Source organism: Giraffa tippelskirchi, chromosome 10 (assembly GCF_054371585.1).
Source record: "Giraffa tippelskirchi isolate mGirTip1 chromosome 10, T2T-mGirTip1v1.2.pri, whole genome shotgun sequence".
Classification (NCBI taxonomy): Eukaryota; Metazoa; Chordata; class Mammalia; order Artiodactyla; family Giraffidae; genus Giraffa; species Giraffa tippelskirchi.
The window spans coordinates 116,205,330-116,225,334 of record NC_137284.1 but is presented as its reverse complement, the minus strand read 5'-3'; the positions used below and the strand labels follow the sequence as shown (position 1 = coordinate 116,225,334).

The 20,005-nt window shown below is 41.0% G+C and overlaps 1 protein-coding gene and 1 long non-coding RNA gene across 8 annotated transcripts in view; one reads left to right on the top strand and one right to left on the bottom strand.

Moving 5' to 3' along the window:
- Positions 1–1,876: 1,876 nt before the first annotated feature.
- Positions 1,877–20,005, top strand: part of LOC145523501 (uncharacterized) — a 33,007-nt gene continuing 14,878 nt past the window's right edge. Inside the window, exons 1-2 of the long non-coding RNA XR_014066630.1 lie at positions 1,877–2,459; positions 17,135–17,250. This is a non-coding gene — a long non-coding RNA (uncharacterized LOC145523501). The remainder of the gene's footprint in view (positions 2,460–17,134; positions 17,251–20,005) is intronic.
- OSBPL3 (oxysterol binding protein like 3) overlaps positions 7,800–20,005 on the bottom strand; it is a 196,902-nt gene continuing 184,696 nt past the window's right edge. For all 7 annotated transcript variants that reach the window (XM_081533859.1, XM_081533861.1, XM_081533865.1 and 4 more), the window contains 3 exons: positions 17,224–17,350; positions 15,442–15,564; positions 7,800–8,153 (listed from right to left, as the gene is read on the bottom strand). In XM_081533859.1, coding sequence (XP_081389985.1) covers positions 8,057–8,153; positions 15,442–15,564; positions 17,224–17,350 — 347 coding nt within the window. In that variant the 3' untranslated portion in view covers positions 7,800–8,056. The remainder of the gene's footprint in view (positions 8,154–15,441; positions 15,565–17,223; positions 17,351–20,005) is intronic.

The window sequence follows — 20,005 nt, the reverse complement described above, 5'->3', positions numbered from 1 at the left end:
AAAAGACCATATCAATAGACTTTGCAGCCTATTGTTCACTCTTAGATCATTTTGATTCTACAAAAGCTTGACGATTCAGAATCTGACAGTATTTTTCTAAATAAGCAATGTAATTCTTCCATGTGGCCAAATACTTTCCATTTTCAGGATAAAATAGAAAAGAATAATTTAGGACAAATATTCCAATGTGTAGGTAAGCTCCATGGGGGCAGGGGTTATGTCTGGCATGTGTTTGGTGCTCATGAATATTTATTGATTGACCAAGGAACATTCCTACCTATTCTTAAGATCACAATCTGGCAGCACAGAGAGAAATTTAGTAATAATTTGTCCATTTGATGTTGGGGCCATGTGAGATTTGTGGATAAGTGACCTACTCAAGTTTTACCATTAACTAGAATTAAGTTCCCAAGTCCCAACCCAAAGTTCTTTTCCTGCTCAATGAGCTCCCTATGTCAGCTTCAAAGACCTTTGGGACTAAAATTAGAGAATAAGGACTTGGAAGGGAAAAGGGTGTTGGGATCTCACTGTTTCCATCTCATCCTATAGCAAGAGGAGCTGGATTTTGAAACATGCCAGACATGCACTCATATCCTCTCACTGCTATTAAGAAGTTGGGAGAGTTTGGTCAAATTGCTTAACTTCTGGTCCTCAATAAACACTTCCATTAAATGGGGATTGCCTAAATAGGGCTGTGGTAATGCTTCCATAGTGAGTTCGCAAAACTGTAACATTATAACTCAGAAGTGAGAAAAATTAATTCTTTCATCTTGTGGGCAACTGATGTGGTCTTCCTCATGAGCCCTTCACCTATTGGTTAGCAAGAAAAACAATTCAAGGTTTAATTTTGGTTAGTCTAAATAGATACAGAATCTCAGTAGGAGATGATGAAAAATATTCTAGAGATGGAGAATGGTGATGGTCACACAAAAGTGTGAATGCACTCAATGCCACTGACTTCTACACTTAAAAATGTACAAACTTTGGGTTATAATTCCTGGAAATGTAATATCTAACATGATGACTAGAGCTAGTTCTGCCGTATGGTAAAATTGGAAGTTGTTTACAGAGTAGATCCCAAGAGTTCTCATCATAAGGAAAAAAACATTTTTTTTTGTACCTATATGAGAAGATGGATGTCAACTAAACTTATGGTAATGATCATGTCACAAGATATGTTAAGTCAAGCCATTATGCTCTACACCTTAAATTTACAAGGTGCCATACATCAAACAAAGCTCAATAAAACTGGGGGGAGATGGTTAAAATGTTAAAACTTCATGTATCAATGTGTGTGTGTGCATGTGTGTTGGTCGCTCAGTCGTGTCTGACTCTTTGTGACTCCATGAACTGTAGCCAGCCAGATTTCTGTGTCCATAGGATTCTCCAGGCAAAAATACAGGAATGGGGAACCATTCCCTTTTCCAGGGGATCTTACCGACCCAGGGACTGAACTCACGTTTCCTGAATTGCGAATGGATTCTTTATTATCTGAGTCACCAGGGAAGCCCACGTATCAATATATTTTACCACAGTAAAACATGAGGGAAAGAAATTATCTAGTCTGATAATTTGTATAGTCTGTTCTGGCAATTCTCAGTCACTTCTGGAAAGATGGTGAAATTCTCAGGTTTCCCAGGCTTGGCCTCCCTTTTCCTCACTAAACTGTGTTTGGGTATCTGGCGAGGGGGACACAGAGGCTTATGTGATTCTGCAGCAGAGGCAGAGGGGTCCTCTGGTGTGATTTCCTTAGCCCCCTTGGGCGCTTAAGTGCTGCCTGCCTCCTCCCACCCCTTGTCCCATGGCTCCAGGCTGAGGAAACAACACGTATTGTGACACCTCAAAAATTTCATTGTGACGCTGGTTGGGAAGCAGCACTGTAGTTTAGCTGGCACGGAGAGCAGCTGTGAGTCACCCGTGGTTCCTCATCCCCCTCCCCCTGACTTCCGGGCCGCCAAGCCCGCTCCTTCCTTCACCGGCTCTGAGGTCCGCCCTCCTCTCCATCCACCACACCTGTCCCCTCTCTTGAGCGTCCTCCTACCACACCCGGGGGGCGTGCTTACACTCTGCGATTAATCACTGACCACGGGCCTCCCAGCAGACTGAAAGCTTCTCAGGGAGAAGACTATGCATCACCAGTGTCTGGGACCATTCCTGGGTCAGAAAATGTTTTTCAGAGAAAACATCCATCTCAGTGGCTGCCCGCTCCCTGTCTGCAGGCCTTTGTTATAGTACCTTGGAAGTATCAAGGTCCCTACCTTTACGTCCCAAAGACAGTACAAAAGGAGTGCATGAAATGCTGTGAAAAGAAACACACAGTTCTTACCAACGTGCCATTTTCTAAGCCCTGGAACAATCATGACATTAGAAAGTGGCGTTCCTGCTTTGTGGTGAGCAAATGCTGGTCAACAGACTATGTGAGGTCTGAACCTCAAGAGGAAGAGGAAGAGAAAGAAAACGTGAGTGTGTGTGTGTGTGTGTAAAATTCCCAACACATAGCCAAATTAAAAGCCAAAAAAAATCACTGCTTTAGCTGATACGTCTTTCCCAGGTTGATATCTGTTTAAACTATGGCATTTAATAAAGAAGAAAGAAAGGCTGCCCTTAGACTCATTTTAAGTGTGACAACAACAATAATATCATGGAGAACCAGTTTTTAAAAAGCACAGTTAATCATAATTCATCCTTGGAAGATAACTGGGAGTCAAAACAAATTTTATATATATATATATATGTTTTTTTTTAATGGCTCTAAAGCCTATTTACTTACTGAAAATTCCTCCAAAATCTCAGACGAGAAGATGGCGGTGAACATAAGGTCCAGGTGCTTGTTTTTTTGTTGGCCCAGGGCCTCGTCCTGTCCTGGGGCCTGAGCACTGCACTTTGGGGCCCCCTGCCCTGTTGAGTTCAGCCACCAGGGAGAATGGCGGCCGGAGAAGACCAAGGTTGGGAGAGTTCTTCCTGACTCTGGGCTGGATTTTCCGGCAGAGACGGACCGCCCTCCTCTCCTCAGAGCTCCAACTTCTGAAGGGGCGGTTACAACTCTCCAATGTTGCTAATACGCCTTAATCCTGCTAATAGCCCACAAGTAGCCCCTTCATTAAAATCTCCTGAGCTACAGAGGTGGCTTCTCTTTCCTGCAGGAACTCCAACTAATTAGTCTGTAATAAGAAACTCCTGACTGGCACCAGCTAAGGCCCTGATGTCCTGATTTGCCAATCACTGATGGACATTAATTATGTTAATGCAGATATTCCATCAGTACTACTAGATAATACAGCTGAGTTCATAAACTAAAGGCCAAGAACTTGTACCTTCAAATTTCACTGGCTTCTTCAAGTTGAAACCTTAGGACGCTTTCGTATCTATTTCAACAATGGCCAATGTTAAAATAGTCTGAAGTTGCCTTTTAAGATTTCCTTTAGTGTTGTTATTTGGAATAATGTTGATCCTTCTTTAATGGCAGGTTCGATACAGATCAACAGGCAATGCCATATACATATATGAAAGTTAGCAATAATTTCACGATGCTTAGATGCAAATGTCACTAACTGTCCTCAAAATGTATTTGATAGCTTGTTTTTCTTTTAAGCCAGGATCCAATCAAGGTTCATGAGTGGCTTCTGGTTGTCTCTTTAGTGTTTTGGGGGAGGCAAAGACTATGTGTGTAACTCTGAGATCCAGTGTATGTGTGACACTGTAAACATGTGAACTAAATCAAATGGAACTTCAGGGAAGGCTAAGTGTTCAGGGTGTTGCAGAGGACACAACTTGGGTGTAGGAGGACATGAGTCAGCCATTCATTAGGACCATTAAATTAGTGTGGGTAGTCAGCATGTTCCTTTTTCATGTTAGGACACACAAAAAATAATGATATTTCCATAATACGCTGGGTTGAACAGAGGGGGCTTCTTGGGGGCTGACTGCATCTCCAGTTGCCTAAGGCTCTTGTCCCAATGGTGGAGGACCTACATTTGCAGTATACCTTGGAAATGTTCAGGCCAAAAATACGGCAACTTTTGCCAAAGTTTCCAGGCTTCTTTGTGTCCTGGGGTATTTTTTTTATTTCCAACCCCATCACTTTAGTTAATCTTGTGTGTTTCTCCCTCAAGAGTCTCAGCTAGAGTCTTGTTCCGTCCCTTCAGCAGCCATGTATGCCCATTAACCTGGAAACACAATGACAGGGGCAGCCTTTTTCCATGTTATTTATTCAGTCAACTAGCTACACGTGGGGGGAAAGCAAATGAGAGCTTTTGCGGAGGCCTGGGCAGATGGGTGGAAGGCTGGAATTTTAAACAGAAAATAATCTTATAAACAGTTAGATGAAAGATTTACAAAATCCATTAAAAAAAAATAGTATCCTCTGAGGGTAAGAGACAAAGATAAAATCATTACAAATAAATTAACAACCCCTGATCATTGCATTCCTCAAATCCAAAGTTCCTGAAAATGGTTTGCATTTCAGACTGCTGCAATTTGCAGATACTTATATGGTCTACATTTCCAAAAGAGAAAAATAGAGATAAACACCAAGCAACAGGTTAATACAATGTAGGGAAAATTGAGCACATGAAAATAGCTATCATTTGGTAGCAAAAATAGAGTTATGCCAATGTTAATATCAAAATTAAAGACATTTAAATAAATTATGTCAATACAACTGCTTATTGCTCCTATTCATAACTAAAAGGTCTGAGGAAATTCTATGATAGCTGAAAGGCATAATATAACTTACAGAATAAGGATTAGACCTACAAGTTTCAACAACCAAATAGAAACTTTACCATTTTTCTTTTAGTGTTAACATTGTTAATAGTAGGACAAGGTCACTCATCATAAATCTGGAAAACACAGAAGGACAGTGCTCGAAGCACAAGTCAGTGATTTACTGGAAGTAATTAAAAATAGTATGTGAGAAAAGCAGCAGCCCAAATGAAGTAAATTTTTTTTTTTTTTAATGATTTGTCTATTTTTCTCTCCCAGAGAGTCCCATAGGAAGCACATGAGGCCATGGGGGCTGTCTGGGCATTCTGTGGGGAAAATGACGGTTGTCCTAAAGTGAACTCCGTCTGTTTAGTTAGTACCAGAACCAGCCTGGTTTCTAGGAGGTGAATGGCATGGAGAAAGAAGCTGCACTGAGACTTTGATTATTACATTTGACTCCAGGAAACACCATCCTAGGCGTTGGGACCTGGGGAGGGAGTGATCTGCCTGGCTACACAGGAGACTATGGCCCCTTCCTGAAAAGCATCTCCTGCAGCTTGGGACAACCAGCAGGGGCAACAGCACCACATTACCTGCAGTGTAATGTGGGAAACTGGACTGCACACAGTCCCATTTCCAAGAACAGCTGTGCGGTTCACCATACACTTGGGATGGGATGACTAGGAATAAAATAGAGGTTACAACGTGTACCTTCAGTGATGAAGTGATCGGCATTATGTAATTGGGAGATTCAAAATCCGGAAAAGTCAATTCTGCCTCAGTTCTCAAACAATGCCATGTTTCTGCTTCCTTCATCTTAAGAATATAAAATGTCCTTGAGATACAAATTAGGTTGAGAAGGTGCTTTTGAGAATAGAGACTGAAGGAAAAAAGAAGCTGTTTCCCCCTCAAGGGGATTTGAAGATTATAATAGGATGTATCACCAAGCCATTTAAATGTCAGAAAAACCCTTTATAGAGGTGGGTACTAATAGGTTTTAAAATTGGCATACGTATTCAAATTCATCCACACTCCCATCTCAAATGACTACAAAGGTGATGTTTGGTCCCTTGATCCTTGTGATTACAAAATGAAACATAAGATCAATTGAAATAGCTGCTGCTGCTGCTAAGTCGCTTCAGTCGTGTCCGACTCTGTGCAACCCCATAGACGGCAGCCCACCAGGCTCCGCCGTCCCTGGGATTCTCCAGGCAAGACTACTGGAGTGGGTTGCCGTTTCCTTCTCCAGTGCATGAAAGGGAAAAGTGAAAGTGAAGTCGCTCAGTCGTCCGACTCTTAGCGACCCCATGGACTGTAGCCTACCAGGCTCCTCCGTCCATGGGATTTTCCAGGCAAGAGTACTGGAGTGGGGTGCCATTGCCTTCTCCGAATGGAAATAGCAGTACTGGGACAATTAAAGACTTGCCAAAGACCGCATGACAAAGCTACATACATTCAGGCTGCATGTTTTGTTCTTGTTTTGAGCCAACCTCTGCCGCAGTCAGTATTACTCAAGTTCTTCATTTACCTTCACACTGTGAAAATGAGATTTGTTTTCCCCTGGAGTACCCTTAAAATCTACAGGCCTCTTCTTCCTGTCTGTGAGCAGAATTCAGATACAAGCTTGAAAAGAACAAAATCCATACCAAAGAACTTGATCATTTCCATTAGAAAGGGAAATGATATTCTCACTGTGTTCATCTTGACGTCTTGATAAAATGGAATGGATGAAAGCAATATTTAACGAATCGCATATTATTTTAAAATGCTAGTCACTTGCAGATTCCAAAAGGCTACTGATCCACTTTAACTCTATTTTGAAAATGGAATACTCTCTAACTAGTTGTTTGTGTGACACTGAAAAACGGTTCATCCTTTTTTCCATTACTTATTTGATTTTTCACTCGTAGCATTCTTTGATGTTATTTAAATATCTAAAAATGCTTTCTGGAGAAATTTTTTTTTACCACATCATTTTACTTGATATCCCACAGGATTGTTGTGGACTTTAGAGGAAAATGCTTAAAACTCAAGCTTTGGTTTTAAAGTAATATGGGCAGAAATTGGAATTGCTTTGATCACAGAATTCAACTACTGCACATATTCTATTATTGTAATCGGCAATAACACATTTAAAAAGGCAAAGTTTCTCCTTTTGGTAATTATAATCTGTATCATTCAAGACTGCTGCAAAACTCACAAATGAGTGATATGAGTTAAGAAGAAAGTGTAGGAAGGGGAAAAGAAGACATTTAAAGCTTTATCAGAACACAGCACAAAGGAAGAACTCAATTCTCTACATTTTTCTATAAGGCAGATGGTCAAACTTCTTAATACAAGATCTAACATACATTGCTTACTAAGAGGTAGAAAATACCAAGACAGTATTTAAGGAAAATGTGTTGAGTTACTTAAAACAATCAGCTACTTTGTTAAACTTCTAGAAAGTCAATCTGCCATGTGGAATTCCCTGTGTATTTTAACACTAAATTGGGTCATGCCACACTCAACAAAGATGTGGGCAAATAATGGGGGAGGTTGGGGTGGAGTAGGAAGCAGAAAACAGTTTTTTTAACCTGTAATGAATTTAACTCTCACTAAGGGGAAATTTCCTACTGTCTGCCTGGGACTTCATCATGACATTTAATAAACGGGGATTTCTCAAATTATCAACCCTTTCTCTGTATGATTTTGCACCTAGGCAATGAAACTATAGGGAGGGATGACTTCAAATGTTTCCCTCTTCGAGAAGGTACCACATCCATCTTATACAAAAACATACATCTCGCTAATCTTATACCATTCTCTCCAGTCACTGAAACGCAAATACAAGTATTCTTCAGACTCCAGCACCAGCAGAATTGTTCTGTGTGAGCAATTCGAAAGCTGTCTGAGGCAAAAAGATACCTAAGCTACCAAAATAAACCTGGGTAGCTTATGCATGGGTGAGTAACACTAGGTATTCTTTTTTCTTAATGCACCTGGGAGAGATGGATTTTCTTTCCAACCTAATTTTATAAGGCATAAATTTAATTAGAATTTTCCTAACCTTTGGAAAATTAGTGTTCAAGTTTCTTTTTTAACCCACACATTAACATTCAATCTTTTATTTTTATTAAATAGTTTATATATAAAAAGAAATATCAAGGTGTTCTACATTCATATAAACAATCATGATAACATTTGAAATTGTAAAGAAACCTACCGAAGAAAATATATACTTAAATACAATGCTAAGCTAAGAAGCACAAGTGATCATTCTAGATAATATTGTTTAAATATACAGACACAAGATGGTGGCTTCAGAAAGCAAACGCAAGAGAAGGACAAAGATGTCTTGTTCTTTCCTCTTTCACCACAAGACAGGATGGTCCAGTTTGGAAAAACCAAAATCTTTCCTAAGTTCTAAATAGGTGCCGTTGCTCACCCAAGAGTCATCAATGGATTTCCTGTGGAAGTGAAAGAATTTGTTGAAGTCTCTTGACAAGACTGTCATAGTCTCTATTTCCCTTTTCAGTTCCTCTCCGCCCCGCCCAGCCCTCCACCCCTCCCCCGCTGCTGCCCGCCCAGATTATCATTTGCATCTGCACACACTGTCCCTATGGTCCAGAACTGGACTGTTTAGCTACTTCTGACTTCGGCTTCTCGAACTTAGAGGCTGTGAGAAATGGTACTTCTGAGACAAATGGCTGAGGGAAGAGTCTGCGGTACAGAAAACATGGCTGGGATGACAGCCACCACCTTGAGTATGACTGTAAATGCTGCAAATCAATCAGGTTGTTCAAATCAAGTAATAAATTAACAGTAAAAAGGAAAGGAATTGGAAGTCATCACAGTCTACTCATCACAGTTTATTCCACAATAAACTGTGGAAAATTCTGAAAGAGATGGGAATACCAGACCACCTGACCTGCCTCTTGAGAAACCTGTATGCAGGTCAGGAAGCAACAGTTAGAACTGGACATGGAACAACAGACTGGTTCCAAATAGGAAAAGGAGTACGTCAAGGCTGAATATTGTCACCCTGCTTATTTAACTTATATGCAGAGTACATCATGAGAAACGCTGGGCTGGAGGAAGCACAAGCTGGAATCAGGATTGCCAGGAGAAATACCAATAACCTCAGATATGCAGATGACACCACCCTTATGGCAGAAAGTGAAGAAGAACTAAAGAGCCTCTTGATGAAAGTGAAAGAGGAGAGTGAAAACGTTGGCTTAAAGCTCAACATTCAGAAAACTAAGATCATGGCATCCGGTCCCATCACTTCATGGCAGATAGATGGGGAAACAGTGGAAACACTGGCTGACTTTATTTTTCTGGGCTCCAAAATCACTGCAGATGCAGTGATTGCAGCCATGAAATTAAAAGACGCTTACTCCTTGGAAGGAAAGTTATGACCAACCTAGACAGCATATTAAAAAGCAGAGACATTACTTTGCCAACAAAGGTCTGTCTAGTCAAGGCTATGGTTTTTCCAGTGGTCATGTATGGATGTGAGAGTTGGACTGTGAAGAAAGCTGAGCGCCGAAGAATTGCTGCTTTTGATCTGTGGTGTTGGAGAAGACTCTTGAGAGTCCCTTGGACTGCAAGGAGATCCAACCAGTGCATCCTAAAGGAAATCAGTTCTGAATACTCATTGGAAGGACTGATGCTGAAGCTGAAACTCCAATACTTTGGCCACCTCATGCGAAGAGTTGACTCATTGGAAAAGACCCTGATGCTGGGAAAGATTGAGGGCAGGAGGGGAAGGGGACGACAGAGGATGAGATGGTTGGATGGCATCACCGACTCGATGGACATGGGTTTGGGTGGACTCAGGGAGTTGGTGATGGACAGGGAGGCCTGGCATGCTGCGGTTCATGGGGTCGCAAAGAGTCAGACATGACTAAGCGACCAAACTGAACTGAACAGTCTAGAGTTAACAGACTTGGTTCACTATTTGACTAGATGTTCAGTTCAGTTCAATTGCTCAGTCATGTCTGACCCTTTGCATCCCCATGGACTGTAGCACGCCAGGCTTCCCTGTCCATCACCAACTCCCAGAACTTGCTCAAACTCATGTCTATAGAGTTGATGATGCCATCCAACCATCTCATCCTCTATCGTCCCCTTCTCCTCCTGCCTTCAATCCTTCCCCAGCATCAGGGTCTCTTCTAATGAGGCAGTTGTTCGCATCAGGTGGCCAAAGTATTGGAGCTTCAGCTTCAGCATCAGTCCTTCCAATGAATATTCAGGACTGATTTCCTTTAGGATAGACTGGTTGGATCTCCTTGCAGTCCAAGGGACTCTCAAGAGTCTTCTCCAACACCACAATTCAAAAGCATCAATTCTTTGGTGCTCAGCTTTCTTTATACTTCAACTCTCACATCTATACATGACCACTGAAAAAACCATAGCTTTGACTAGATGGACCTTTGTTGTCAAAGTAATGTCTCTGCTTTTTAACATGCTGTCTAGATTGGTCATAGCTTTTCTTCCAAGGAGCAAGCGTCTTTTAATTTCATGGCTGTAGTGACCATTTGCAGTGATTTTGGAGCCCAAGGAAATAAAGTCTCTCATTGTTTCCACTGTTTCCCCATCTATTTCCTATGAAGTGATGGGACTGGATGCCATGATCTTAGTTTTTTGAGTGTTGAGTTTTAAGCCAGCTTTTTCACTCTCCTCTTTCAATTTCATCAAGAGGCTCTTTAGTTCCTCTTCACTTTCTGCAATAAGGGTGGTGTCATCAGCATATCTGAGGTTATTGATATTTCTCCCGGCAATCCTGATTCCAGCTTGTGCTTCATCCAGCCCGGCATTTTGCATGATGTATTCTGCATATAAGTTAAATAAGCAGGGTGACAATATACAGCCTTGACCTACTCCTTTCCCAATTTGGAACCAGTCTGTTGTTCCATGTCCAGTTCTAACCTGTGTACAGATTTCCTAGGAGGGAGGTAAGGTTGTCTGGTATTCCCATCTCTTTAAGAATTTTCCACAGTTTGTTGTGATCTACACAGTTAAAGGCTTTGGGATAGTCAACAAAGCAGAAGTATATGTTTTTCTGGAATTCTCTTGCTTTTTCAATGATCCAAAGGATGCTGGCAATTTGATCTTTGGTTCCTCTTCCTTTTCTAAATCCAGCTTGACCATCTGGAAGTTCTTGGTTCGTGTACTGCTAAAGCCTGGCTTGGAGAATTTTGAGAATTACTTTGCTAATGTGTGAATTGAGTGCAATTGTGTGGTAGTTTGAACATTCTTTGGCATTGCCTTTCTTTGGGATTGGAGTGAAAACTGACCTTTTCCAGTCCTGTGGCCACTGCTGAGTTTTCCATATTGGCTGGCATATTGAGTGCAGCACTTTCACAGCATCATCTTTTAGGATTTGAAATAGCTCAGCTGGAATTCCATCACCTCCACTAGTTTTGTTTGTACTGATGCTTCCTAAGGACCATTTGACTTCGCATTCCAGGATGTCTGACTCTAGGTGAGTGATCACGCCATTATGGTTATCTGAGTCATGAAGATCTTTTTTTTGTATAGTTCTTCTGTGTATTGTTGCCACGTCTTCTTAATATCTTCTGCTTCTGTTAGGTCCATACTGTTTTTGTCCTTTATTGGGCCCATCTTTGCATGAAATGTTCCCTTGGTATCTCTAATTTTCTTGAAGAGATCTCTAGTCTTTCCCATTCTATTTTTTCCTCTATTTCTTTGCACTGATCACTGGGGAAGGCTTTCTTACATCTTCTTGCTATTCTTTGGAACTCTGCATTCAGATGGGTATATATTTCCTTTTCTCCTTTGCCTTTTGCTTCTCCTTTTTTCTCAGCTATTTGTAAGGCCTCCTCAGACAACCATTTTGCCTTTTTTGTATTTCTTTTTCTTGATTCCTGTCTCCTGTACAATGTCATGAACCTCTGCCCATAGTTCTTTAGACACTCTCTCAAATCTAATTCCTTTGACTCTATTTGTCACTTCCATTGTACAATCGTATAATACTAGATATTACATAGACCCAAGTTCAAAAGGTTCAAAAGAGTGGAGAGCTGAATTTTTCCATCCTACTCCCAGCCTCCTGGTTCTCCTCAGAGACAATAATCTTAGCAGCTTCACTCTTTCAGAGAAATTCCATGTGTGTGAGCTTGCATGCATGCACATGCATGCTCCTCTCCTCTCCTTTTTTTCATATAATGCCCTGGATGGTGTCCTACTCCTTAAGTTTTTGCATAACATATATACTTGTAATCCTTTTTCATTGTCAAAATAAGATCAGCAAACTATAGCTTAAGGGCCAAATCCAGCAGTTGGCTTATTTTTGTAATTCCATTTAATCAGAACATACCATGCCTGTTCATTCAAGTACTGACTATTGCTGCTTTCACATTGCACAGCAGTGCTGAGTCATCACTACTAAGACCTCACACCCTGCAAAGTTAATATTCACAATTAAACTTTCCCTCTGCAGGGAAAGTTTGGTTTCTCTGGCAAAAAGGAATTCCTTGTTTTCTTTTTAAACAGTTGCATGATATTCCATTGTGGGGATGGACCACAATTTAACAGGTACTTGACTGGTGGACACTGTGTTGTCAACCTCTAGCTACTATAAACAAAACATATGTTATTTTGTATGTGTGAGATTTATTATATTAAAAATTCCTGTAAGTTAAAACATCTGGGTCAAAGAGTACATGTGCTTGCAATGTTGACTCATACTGTCACATATTTTAGTAACAAAAGTGAGGAGTGCCTATTTATCCACATTCTTAGGAACATAGTTTTTTTAACTTTTTATTTTATATGGGGTAGGCAATGGCACCCCACTCCAGTACTCTTGCCTGGGAAACCCCATGGACAGAGGAGCCTGGTAGGCTGCAGCCCATGGGGTTGCGAAGAGTTGGACACGACTGAGCGACTTCACTTCCACTTTTCACTTTTCACTTTCATGCACTGGAGGAGGAAATGGCAACCCACTCCAGTATTCTTGCCTGGAGAATCCCAGGGACGGAGGAGCCTGGTGGGCTGCAGTCTATGGGTCTCACAGAGTCGGACACGACTGATGCGACTTAGCAGCAGCAGCAGCATAGCCAATTAACGGGATAAGGCGATGGCACCCCACTCCAGTACTCTTGCCTGGAAAATCCTATGGACGGAGGACCCTGGTAGGCTGTAGTCCATGGGGTCGCTAAGAGTCGGACACGACTGAGCGACTTCACTTTCACTTTTCCCTTTCATGCATTGGAGGAGGAAATGGCAACCCACTCCAGTGTTCTTGCCTGGAGAATCAAGGGACGGGGGAGCCTGGTGGGCTGCCGTCTCTGGGGTTGCACCGAGTCAGACACGACTGAAGCGACTTAGCAGCAGCAGCGGCATAGCCAATTAACAATATTGTGATAGTTTCAGGTGGACAGCAAATGGATTTAGCTGTACTGAGTCCATTATACATGTATAATGGAGCAGTATACATGTATCCATTCTCTCTCAAACTCCCCTCCCATCCAGGCTGCCACAAAACATTGAGTAGAATTCCCTGTGCTACACAGTAGGTCCTTATTGGTTATCCATTTTAAATATAGCAGTGTGTACATGTCAATCCCAAACTCCCTAACTATCTCTTTCCCCCAGTCTTATCCCGGCAACCATAAGAGGAACATGGATTTTTATCACAATGGTTTCCCTATTCCAATAAAGGGGTGTGTTTAAAATAAGTCAATCTGCATATCAGATATTTTTATTTAAAACAAAGATGACTAGTGCTGCCAGAGCTGTAGTTTCCACTTGGAATTTCCACTGATGCTTTGGTGACTCCTTATTGTCAATGGAAACATCTATGTCCCCATACTCCTCCTCTGTGTCATCTCTGCCAGCTTCTAATTGGAATAGTTCCAGGACTGCTACTGCTGAACAATTCCCACCTTTTCTTACATTTTTACCTGCCACATCCAATACTCTGATAATTTTATAGACAATCAAAAAGAAAAAGAGCTGCCACTGAGTTCAGTCTTTCTCTATTCCAGACAAAATTCTTACATGGTTGATGCGACAGCGTAGGTAACGTTTTATATTTTGCATTTAAATGTTAGTTCATTTCTCATAGAGCTCCATAGACTTTATGAAGATTTTTCAGGTTTTCATATCAGGTCGAGTTGATCAATCTCCTTATCTAGTTCTTGAGACAGTTTGGTTACCCACAATATTTAATGATCCTAAAAATACTGTAACGAACCTCTTTAACAAATATTAGTAAAATCAATTGATCGGTCTGTTCATCTATCCATTTACCTATCCATTGCCTTTCTGAAAAAAATAATTTAATGAAACTTATTCATTAAATGTTTAAGTGAAGCTATGACTATTCCAGGATAAAACTCTACTGTACTGATCTTCAATCATTCATATCCTGAGTGTGTGATCAAAATCCATACCAACTTGAGGGGAAAGAGTATTATACTTGGGGGATAAAACATAATTTGTTGCTATTTTCCTGTTTTGGAAATATATTATTTTATTGCTGCAGCTGATAGATTAGTTGCTAAATCCTCCTAACAGTGTTTCTGTTGCCCATTAGAAAATCATAACAACAAAAAATTCCTGCGAACAACAACAAAATCCTGAAAACAAGACTGGGGGTAACAGGCAGGGCAGGAAATGGCTGCTTTGCTATATGTGCTTTTTTTTTTTTTTAATATGTGCTTGTTTTAATGTTGATATTTAAATAAATGAACAAATCAAAAAACCCCAGAACCATATTGAGCTCTGGCCTGTAGTCAAGAGAGCCAGGCCCCTGTTTGGGACAGTCCACTGGGTCCTTCCACAGATCACCTATGTCCCCTGGTCCTTCACCTCTTCTCAGTTAAAATAAAACAGGAGGTGAAGGGCGGACAGTCTTGGATGTCCCTTTTAAACTTTCAGCCTATTTTTAATAAAAGCCTTCTAGCCAGTTATTTTAAAATGATAGTAAATGTTCCAAATCAAGCCCCAGTATATTGGAACTTCTTCAACTCAAGACTTAGTACTTGGAAATTCTAGTTTGATGATGGTTAATTATCTCCGTCACTGTATAGAATATACTTATGAGAAAGTGAGAGTTGCTCAGTCGTGTCTGAGTCTTTGCGACCCCAAGGATTATACAGTCCATGGAATTCTCTAGGCCAGAATACTCGAGTGGATAGCTGTTCCTTCTCCAGGGGATCTCTCCAACCCAGGGATCGAACCCAGCTCTCCCGCATTGCAGGTGGATTCTTAACCAACTGAGCCACAAGGGAAGCCCGAGAATACTGGGGTGGTAGCTTATCCCTTCTCCAGGGGATCTTCCCAACCCAGGAAATTGAACTGGGGTCTCCTGCATTGCAGGTGGATTCTTTACCAACTGAGCTATCAGGGAAGCCCTATACTCTTGAGAAGGGGTGCAGAGAAACCAGTCTTAGACCCAGCCTAAATAAATTGGCCTGGTATTGGGAGCTGGGTTTGGTTGGTCTCTTTGCTTCTCCCATAAACTCTTACTGAGCACCTCTCTGCAAAGTCCTGTGGGAGGTGCTGAGAGGCACAGGGAGAGAGCAAGGGATGAAAAAAAAGGAGGATAACTGAGGGGGGAGGCAGTGTCCACACAAAGTCCGGCCCTTACAAAAGAGAGATGTCACCACTGTGAAGCAGGAAAAGTGCTGAGAACACTCTCCCATCCACTCTCCTCACTCCAGAAGCAACAGGTGTTGCCAGTACCTGCCAACAATGACCCATAGGACCCCACCACTCACACACCTGAAAAACCTCGGCTGATGCTCCACCTTATTTTCTTCTAAGACCCGCCGCCTTTCTCTCTGCAGCTGTTCAATCCTCTGCTTTTGTATTTCAGCTTCTTCTAAGTTCCCTTCTTCTAGAAACCTGAGACATTAAGGGAAAAGTTGAAGGAATACAAATGCCAAGGAAATGGAACCATCATTACTACTAGAACTGCACATGTGCAGACCAGATATTCAGAATACCCTCCTATACAAATAAGACACCTCCCCAACCCTTAAACATCACTTGGAAGTAGTGAGGGATGACACTGTGTTATGAACTGGTGATACAGACATGGTTCAAAAAATTGTATCTATAAAAAGGAATTTGGGGCAAAATCTCCCTCTCATTCCTGTCTTCAATTCTACCTGTTTCCTTCCTACCCCACCCACCATGGATAACCCACCATGACTAGTTTCTTGTGCATCCTTCTAGAGATTTCTTATTCATATATAAACAAACATTAACATATATTCCCACCTCCCTTTTAGAACATAAATGGAAGCAGGCTACACATACTGTGCACACTTTCTTGGTTTGGTTTCTTTTTTCTTGCTTTGTTTTACTTAACAATGTATCTTGGAGATCTTTCTTGGTAGTACATAGATCTCTTCATTTTTTAATATATATATAATATTCAGTTATGTGAGTATACCTGAATTTATTTAAACAAGTCTCCATTGATAGATATTTGAGGTGGTCTCAATCTTTTTCATGTTATAATTAATGCTGCAGTGAAGGACTGTGTACAATTGCCATTTTGCACATGTGTTAGTTTATCTATAAGATGATTCTAGAATTGGAATTGCTGGGTAAAAAGGTGAGTTTGCAATATGTCTATTACTAACTGCCCTTTATAGGGATTCTAGCAATTTACATTCCCACCAGCAGTGGTACTGGAATGCCTCTTCCCTGTACCCTCAGAGTGCATCAAACCTTTGATTCTTTGCCATCTGATGGGTAAAGAATGGTATAACAGCATGGTTTTTAAATTTTTGCATTTCTCTGAGCAAGACTGAGCCTCATTTCATATAGTTAGGAGATATCTGCACTTCCTAGTTTGTGAACTGTTCATTTTCCTACGGCTATTTTTTTTTCCCCCAAATGGACTGATCTTGATTTTTAGAACCAATTCATGAAGTAAGCTGCTCAGTCATAAATCTGCTGATTCTGGGTATACATTTTATTTATTTTACCATGAAGAATGGTGCTGGGTTTTTTAAAATAAAGTGAAATTTTATCTTTTTTTTTCCCCCCTTGGTTTTGAGTCTTAAAGAGATAGGCCTTAGGGGAGACATTATGCTTTCCGTTTTACAGAGTTGGAAACTGAGACTGAGAAAGGTTAAAAGACTTAGCATATGTCACACAGCTTGTCAGCCTCAAACCTAGGATCAGAAGTTAGATTTCAATGCAGCAAAATAGTTTAAATTCAAGGGCCAAGAAACTGAATGCTTTTATTCTTTCAAGTACAGAGTAAGTATATTTTTTATTACTACATGTAATAAAACTTTTTTAAAAAAACTTAAAAAAGTGTATTTCAATAGAAATGGGAATCTACTGGTGAATAAAGGTCATGCCACACACTGATCTAAGCTAGGCTCTGTTCCTTCCACAAGATTGCTTACAGTCCCCCTAGACTTCTACTCTTGATGACAGAATCTCTCTCTTTTAGGCTCCACTGCTGGCCTAGAAGATGTTACTAAGCCTTTTTATAAAAAGTTTCACATCTCTGGAGGATAAAGACCTGAAAAATATCCTTACCTTTGATCTGGCCTGAATCGAGTGTCGGTAGGTGGTAATAAAGACTTTAACAATGGATCCATTTCATTTAATTCTAGTGCAAACTGTGTGAAGCCATAATATTGCTCATAGCCTTTTGGCATGGGATCTAAAAGAAAGAGAGATTGTTCATCTCTAACTTGAATTGCATTCAGATCACATCTTAATTCTTTCACCTTTTTCATTTCAGACCTGCTATAATTTTTCTCTCTCAGCTCTAAACTCTTCCATTTCTATTAAAACATTCTGGCTTACAAAGAGGTTCTGAATTTTTCACTATAAATTTTCTTTTCTATAAATTTCCTTCTGCCTACAAGGCTAAGGCCTTCTTTGTGAAATCCAAATTTGTTAAATATCAAAATGTTTCTATAGAATTTTAAGTTATAAAAATAATTTGTTATAAAAATAAGCATGTTGAAAAGAACTCCAGGTCCATTTTTACTAACACGACTTGAACTGTAGAGAATCCATTTTTCATTTAAGAGATGTCAAATTCTTCTGAAACTGTCTAGTACCTAGAATAATGTTGGACCCATAGCAAGAGGTCAGTAAATGTTATACTTTACTTTAATCTCTGCTCCTCTTTCCTCAATGCGGGGCCTCTCCAAATCTTACATATTTTAATTTTAAACCATCTCAGGAAAAGCCAGGAATAGAGATGGGATTATACCATCTGAAACACTGTCAGCTGGAACAAAAGGGGACAGAGAAAACGGGACTAAATGAAGCAAGGCTGTTGGACTATTGTTATTTTACAGATGGAACCAGAGAGCTGCCCAGCTGCAAACATGCATCACCTTCAAGCAAAGGGAGGAATGACTCTGAAGGTGATTCAGAGACATTAGGCTGCCCCTCCCTCCACAGGCCCAGATTACACAGGCCCAGTGGGCAAGGCTGCTTCCACTTCTCAAAGGGCTGGGCCACTGTGCAGCTTCAACATGCCCAGCTGCCACTACCCAGAACGCTAGGGGTCTTGGGAGCTGGGCAGTGCCCCAATGTGCCCAGAGGGTGGGGCATCAAGCCAAAGAGGAGGTTCCCCAGTTTTAAGACCTAATGGCATTTGCCCTGCTAAGTCTTGGGCTAACTTAAAACCCATCATCTATCCTATGCTCATCCTGTCACTGTATTTTGGAAGCACATTTTGGTTTCACAGGTTCATAGCTGGAGAGGATGAATCACACCTCCAATCTCACCCATGCCCGGTTTAGATGATATTTAGATGAGACTTTGGATGTTAGAGTTGATGCAGGAATGAGTTAAGACTTTGGGGGCTATTGTGGTGGAAAACATACATTTTGCACATAAGAAGGATATGATTTTGGGGCCAAGAATATTAGACTCAATGTTTACGTTCTCTCAAAATTCATATGTTAAAGTGCCACCTCCAACATGGCTGTATTTGGAGATGAGGTCTCTAAGGAACTGAGGAAGGTCAAATGAGGTCAGAAAGGTGGGCCCTCACCTGCAGCCAAGGAAAAGGAAGACTTTGACCAGAGTCCAAATTTGCCTGTACCCAGCCCCCGGAACTGTGAGAAAATGAATTTCCGCTGTTTAAACCACCCAGTCTGTGGTGTTTTGTTATAGCAGCCAAAGCAGATTAATGCAGTCATGCTGCCCTAATTTTAATTCCAGCTAAGAATCAAGCTAAATAGACCTAAATTTATGTCTTGGATAAATCAAATGTAGACTAATATAGTCTACTCCAAGCCTTAGCTCTCGTTGTCCACACATACAAATACAAATGCTTTCCATGAACTTTTCTGCAGACCCATTTTTTGAGGCTTCAGAAGTATATTTTGTCTAATTCTAGTTCTCTGGATTCTAAGCATAAAAATAATAGCAAAGCTTCCTATTGTGCCTTCAAAAACCCATCCTAGTCTCCCAGTCACCAGAGTGGAGACAGTGGTTTGTTTGTTTTTTACAGACAGGCCAGGGATGCTCACAACCATAAACAAAGACATAAAGTCAATAAATAACAAGAATAACAGCTCACACAGTATTCTTTTGTCAAGGTACTATTCTAACACCTGGACCAGATGGTAACTCTCATCTGCAATACCTTCTTTAAGCAAAGGAGAATGACTGTTTCATTCATAAAATGTCATGTGTGCCTCTGAACCTATGAAGCCAGGGAGGTGGCGAGTGGTGCCAATTCATTCTAGCTTCATGGCAACCTCTCTGACGGTGGAAGATGTGAATACTACCCATTAAAAGAGACATGGTTGGCTGCCCACTCTACAGTCATCTCCCTTTCTCGCTAATGGCTGACTTATCTATTCAGGTGTCCTTGTACCCTTTCTAGGGGATTAATCTAAGGTCATCGGAATCTCTCCTGCTGACCCAGTTGCACAGGATCAGTTAAGGGATGAATCTGGTTCCACTTCAGGTTGACAAGTTACAAACATACATTTGGGGACTTCCCTGGTGGTATAGTGGATAAGAATCCTCCTGTCAATGCAGGGGACAGAGTTTTTATTCCTGATCCGGGAAGATCCCACATGCCTCGGAGCAACTAAGCCCATGCCCCGTAACTACTGAGACTGTGCTCTAGAGCCTACGAGCTACAGCTACTGAAGCCTGCGTGCTGTAGAACCCATGCTCTGCAACAAGAGAAGCCACCATGATGAGAAGCTGGCACACCACAACAAATAGTCCCCGCTCGCCACAAGTAGAGAAAGCCCACGCAAAGCAGCAAAGACCCAGTGCAGCCAAAAATAAATAAAATAATAAATAAATAAATAATTTTTAAAAGAGCAGAGCCTTG